At 33.0% G+C, this 6,092-nt stretch overlaps 1 protein-coding gene across 1 annotated transcript; it reads right to left on the reverse strand.

The window, feature by feature from the left end:
* Positions 1-1,557: 1,557 nt before the first annotated feature.
* Positions 1,558-5,178, reverse strand: LOC107786521 (uncharacterized protein At1g28695-like). Its single transcript, XM_075251164.1, has 3 exons — positions 4,871-5,178; positions 4,247-4,627; positions 1,558-2,147 (listed from the first exon to the last, which is right to left on the reverse strand). Exons 1-3 carry the CDS (start codon positions 5,120-5,122, stop codon positions 1,641-1,643), a joined length of 1,140 nt encoding a protein of 379 aa, XP_075107265.1. The 5' UTR covers positions 5,123-5,178; the 3' UTR covers positions 1,558-1,640.
* Positions 5,179-6,092: the final 914 nt, after the last annotated feature.

A 6,092-nucleotide genomic window follows, 5' to 3' on the forward strand; every position in this document is an offset into this window, starting at 1 on the left:
AACGCATGTCTTGAGGAAATATTTGGGTAGGATGGCCACTTTTTGTGTCCGCTATGAGTTGTTTAGCCACTATTTTCTACAATGTGAAATTATACCGGGTACGTTATTGTTAATGAGTTTTTAGCCACTATTTAAAACATAATAGGGAGATATCCACTTTTTAATGGAAAAATCAAATTATAAAAAATTTCCTACTTAAAACACGAAAGAACCACATAAATCGTTCACGGGATTTGAACTTAATAATTTTGCTAACATTTGATTAGCGGTCCAAAAAATGGCTATGTACTAATTTCTTCAAGTCTTAAGCCCATTGACCTCTTCCTGCGGTATCCAACGTCTTAGTTCGTACTATTTATATTTTTCACACTCCATGTCTAAGTGGGCGTTTGGACACAAGAATTGTAAAATTCCAAAAAAAAAAAGTGAAAAAGTTTTTCAAGTGAAAATGGTATTTGAAAATTAGAGTTGTATTTGGACATGAATATAATTTTGGGTTGTTTTTTAAGTTTTGTGAGTAATCTTAGTGAAAATTTTGAAAAACAGCTTTTTGGAGTTTTTCAAAATTTCAAAAAATTCCAAAATGCATATTCAAGTGAAAATTGAAAATTTTATGAACAAACGCAAATTTCGAAAAAAATGAATTTTTTTTGGAAAAAGGAAAAAATTTCTTAGGTCCAAACGGGCTCTAAATTCTCTTGTGCCTTCTCGTTGGTGTTAGTACTGTACTGTTTTATACCCTAAGATAACAAGTGTATAATTTTAATATAATGTTCTTGGCGGAGAATGCACTACAACAATTTTCTTTTAATTTCAATTGAAAGATCGCTTTTTATCTTTATATCCTTAAAGTTTGTTGTACATCCTATTTTTATGAATGTAAGATTTCGACCAAAAGGGATGGTATGCGAAAAGTGCTAAAATTTAAATAATAAATAATGTTATATTATGTTTATTGGAGTCATTAGATTAATTTATATTTTTGAAAGTTGTAGAATTTGTCTAGAAAAATATTAAAGATTTTCTAGTAAGGAATTGGGATGGTCCCTGTAATCAGGGGCAGAGCTAGAGTACGGGTTCGACCGAACCCAATAGCTTTGGTTCAATCTTTGTATTTATCTTAAAAAATTCATTGAATATATATAAATTGTTAATTTAGAATCTTAGAACATAAAACAACTAAATTTCCGACCTCACATATTGTTAATTTAGTATCCCTTTAATTGTTGGGGAGACCTTTTCACTCTATTTTTTCATTTTATGTATACGCTTAGTGTAGCATGATATCAAACATCTTATGATGCAACAAAATAGAGAATTGATAAACTAGGATGAAAAGAGTATAATATTGAGAAGAAAATAAATTTAAAACAACCAATCCTATTTGAATATTTGTTTGTATAAAAAGTATCACGGCTCCTGGACATCAAAAATAAAATATCTCAGGTTATATATCGTTTTCTCTTTGGCGATTCTAACATCACATTTTGAAGAACCAATGTATGCGTATTATATTTTTGCAAGTATTAAGAAAAACTACATAAAATTATACTCCGTATATTTCTTTACTAGAAAGATTGTAATAGTATCATAATTGACTATAAATTATAAAATCAGGTCAGCATATGCAAAATTCCCCATCAGTTTTTCCAAGAATCCCAGCAATTCACATGCTGAGTCCATCCAAACGTCGATGTCTGATTTGCATCCGAGTCCTTAAATCTTTTCCAATCGTGAAGGACAGCCGTCAGATCAGCCAACTTTGCACTTATACTACGACAGCAATTGGCATGAACAGTTGCAACAACGTTAACATCTTTACTATCATCACAAAAGCCACTGAAATAAAGAGTGTCCAAAAACCTAACAGTGAGATCCAATTGTTTGAACATTCCATCTTTCATTAACTTGATCAAAACATCCTGGTCTTTCCATCCTGTGGAATTAATGTTGTCTTTTCCAGCATACCAAGCATCCAACAATTCTATGGTTTTGCTGTTTGATTTGATCATGTAGAAACCTGTGTTTATTGGGTTTTCTTCAGACCACTGGCTTCCGTTGAACTTGTCTGTACTGATTTGAAGGTCTACGGTTTGATTTAAGTACAAGTTCGGAAATGGATTCCTAAGCCATAGCACATCAGTGTCCTGTTGTATGTATAGACAAACAAAGTCAATGATCGACTTAAGTTATATATATTGACAGTATAAAAATCTATTTTTATACTATTGTTGTACTTTGAGTTGTTACACTTGGTTATTTACTTTATTTTTCAGGTTAAGTATCAATTATAGGTAACTTAACCCGATCATATTAAATAACTCTATGTTGTCAGCGTAGAGAAATTAATTGTTAGCAATTATCTGCACTCAATGTTCACACCAGGGGCGGACACCGTTTAATGAAGCGGTATCATGCGACACCGTTTCGCCGGATTTTTTTATTAAATATATGTATTAATATTGTGACGAAATAGGTAAGTTAAAAAAATAACACCACTGACATAAATTATCTCTTGACATGTTAGTTATGTGCTTCAATTTGTTCTAAGAGATTAGAGGTTCACACATCAACTAGTATGTAATTTTGGCAAATATTTAAGAGAGTCTTTATGGTTAAAAATTGTGACTATAGAATTGAACTCTGATCTTTCTCTAACTTAATGCTTAACAAAACCAATGAACTAAAACTATTTTTTATCTAGAAATTATTTATTCCCGTTCTCCTATAAATTTTGACATCACTTACAAAAATTTTTATGTACGCCCTTGGTTCACACCACACTATATTAACTTATTATACTTAAGTGATTTAATAAGGTGAAGATATGCAATAATTGAGCATGGTTAAGTGAAAGAAGGGTATGCATAAACACATCATGCATCTATTGGTACATATCATGTATCTATTGGTCTGGTGTAAATATTAGGACGTTGATAAATTTTTACCAAATTAAACTAAAAATGATACACGTCCGGTGGTTTGTGATTCTACTTGTACCAACTAGAAGAATTTAGGAGAACCAAATGCAGATCTAGAAGACCGTACGTATTTCACGCCGAAATAATAGAAACTGAAATTGAGTTAGATTTAAACTTTTGACTTGCTTGTGACACATGTAGATCTCTTATGTCAGAGGCAAAAAGTACAAGATGCACATGATCATGCTTGAAATTAAAACGTATGCATTAACTGCTAACCAAGTCAAATATGGAACTTAATTATCACAAACGCCTTGGGTTAATTTGAATTTTGAAGACATTATAATTCGAGTTGTCTTCGCTCTTCCCCCAACATGCTACATGCTAACTCCTCATTAGTACTATATTGAACACAAGGGCACATAATAGTTTAGCAGCGTTTGTTTAGTAGAATCTGACCAAAAAGTAGTAATCTTTAAGTATAGTAGTTTACAACTTCCTATAAATGATTTTTTCCGGCGAACACACTAGTTCAACTTTTCTTGCCATGAATTTAGCCTTTTTCCATGAAAAAAAGAAAGAAGAAAATGAAAAGAACCCCCCTCCCCCCGCCCCCCCCCCCCCAAAAAGTAACTTTTGTATAAAAAGATTCATTTAAACATTTCCAATTCTCGTATCGTCCTTGGTTCTCAATGAGAACTTTGAAAACGAAAAAGGGTCTTATGGAAATTGGTTAAGTTAAAACATAGACTAAACATAGGCGGATCCAAGATTTAAATTTTATGGGTTCAATTTTAAATTTTTTAGTATTGAACCCATTATATTTTTAAAGTTATGGGTTCAAATCTACTATTTTTGTAATTTTAATGAATTTTTACTTATAAATTTTTACTCCGCGTCAAAAATTATGGATTCAATTGAACCCGTAGGTAATACGTTACATCCGCCCGTGTCCAAGAACTACAAAAGTACTAACTTGGAACAGATCCTTATTTTGTTAGTAATTACACTAAACATATTTACCGACGTTGGAGAACTTAAGAAAAAATAACCAAATATTACGGCTCGATTTACGTGTAAAAGCATGTTTTTAACGGCAAACATTGACTAGCTTAATCACTTTCTCTCAATTCTCCCTAGATAAACTGTTGTAATTATTATTCCCCGTTTTCACTTTCTTTTCCTCGAAATACTACATGAAATATGCCTACGTCACACTATTCGATGCTATGTTTTGTGCACCATCATTTTTACTACATGGAATATGCATCCCAAAGAATGTTAGAAAAATTGCTAGAACAAATTTTTAAGACACATAAACATACCGTAAAGATGAAGTTGTAACCTTTCTTAAGAACATCACCTAAGAACAAGGTTCTTCTCCACATCATCTTGATAAAATCTTGGGACATGAACAACTTTTCTCCACCAAAATCTACACCATCTGTTTCGAGCTTATAACAATGAAGATGCATAAACTTGCACCTTTCATATGAGGTTTGATCCATTGCAACGATCAAAAGGCGGTTCACTAATTCCCTAGTGCCTTCTCCTTCCCAAAAACCATCCAAGAAGAGATCTAGCATTGGTTTATCTCCCTCTATGTATGCTTTATTTACAACAGTAATTATTACCGTCTTATTCTCCGTTGCTGCTCCGGCCAACACTTTTTCGAGATCATCTTTAATATACACTGTTTCATGTAACTGCATGCACCCCATAAAAAGAAAACAAACAATATAAGACGTGAGAAGAATAAAATGTAGCTCGTTGCATTAAGCTCCCGCCAAACTGCATTGAGTCTATTATGATACCAATTTTCTTGCATTTTGCAAGATACTATTTTTACAGTTTGAACTCGTGATATCGCGCCGAGACTACTCTTAATATAGAGGGCCCGGGGAAATGCGAAAATGGGACTGAAGTTTAAAAGAGAATTAAAATGTTACCTGTTTTGAGGGGTGAAAGAGTGAGAGTTGCCAAGGGAAGAAGGGGGTGTTGCTAGCAGAAGTGAAGATATTAATGGAGAAAAAGAGTAGACCAAAGAACAAAATCATGTACTTGATATGGTGACTATGATCAATTATAATTCGATTTTTGGCGTGGTCCATTGCTGTAGTGGGGATGATTGATTTGCAAGGCCGAAGAACTGATCTTGAAAATAGACTTCTGAAGGAAGAAATTTTATGGACTTTCCCCATTGCCAAGTAAGTAAGTCTTTGTGTTTTTTATATAGCAAGAAGAAAATATGATTTATTTAATTAGACACCTACTATAGTCCAAGTGTCAAACCAAGCTTCGACTCTTTTATTATTTGATCGATTATTGTGCGCCGGGCCAGGTGGGTTGAGTGCAGGGAAGTTTTATATGGAGTAAATAATGGCTAACACGATACAGAAACATGAGACGAAATAAAACAGTTGTCCTTTCTAGCATTAGCCAAGATTTGGCGGATAATAATAAAATAATCTTGACGAAGTTTATTCTTCAGCTATCTCTTTTAAATGTTTTCTTACTATTACTTAGAATTCCTTTTAATTGTAAGTAGTAAAAACTCAAATGCGACAAGTAATTTGACAAGAATACTAGCTGTTTAATCTTACAAGGACTTACATTGCTCTACGATGTGATTTCACACTTTGAAAATCGTCGTGGATTGCCATACGATGCGAATTCCCGCTTTGAGATTCATAGTAATAAATAGCTATAACCCTTCTTATTCTTAACCATTTAACATTAATGTAAGGGTAGAAACTAGGTCGCATCCGGTGTTTTTACTTATTGGATATAATTGGGTTTATATTGCAGGTCACCCGTGTGTAGAGACGAATCTAAGATATCGAGAACATGAATGTACCATTAAAGAAAGGAGGAAAAACAATATTAAGTATGAATTGATTCATGTTCTTTTAGATAAATAACTTAATATTTAACCAAGTGCACCATTCAACCTCTTTGGAGCATGGGGGGCAACATATAATATTAGATTAATTCTAGAAAATTTGTACATATAACACCTAATTTGACGGAGAGACCATTGGTGCACTTACTGTCACGACCCAAAATCCTACCTGTCGTGATGGCGCCTAACGTGCTACTAGGAAAGCCGACATTACGAAATAATTCCAACACCTTTAACAAAAATTGAATTAAAGCAGTATAAATAATAAA

This window comes from Nicotiana tabacum, chromosome 4 (genome assembly GCF_000715075.1).
Source record: "Nicotiana tabacum cultivar K326 chromosome 4, ASM71507v2, whole genome shotgun sequence".
Classification (NCBI taxonomy): Eukaryota; Viridiplantae; Streptophyta; class Magnoliopsida; order Solanales; family Solanaceae; genus Nicotiana; species Nicotiana tabacum.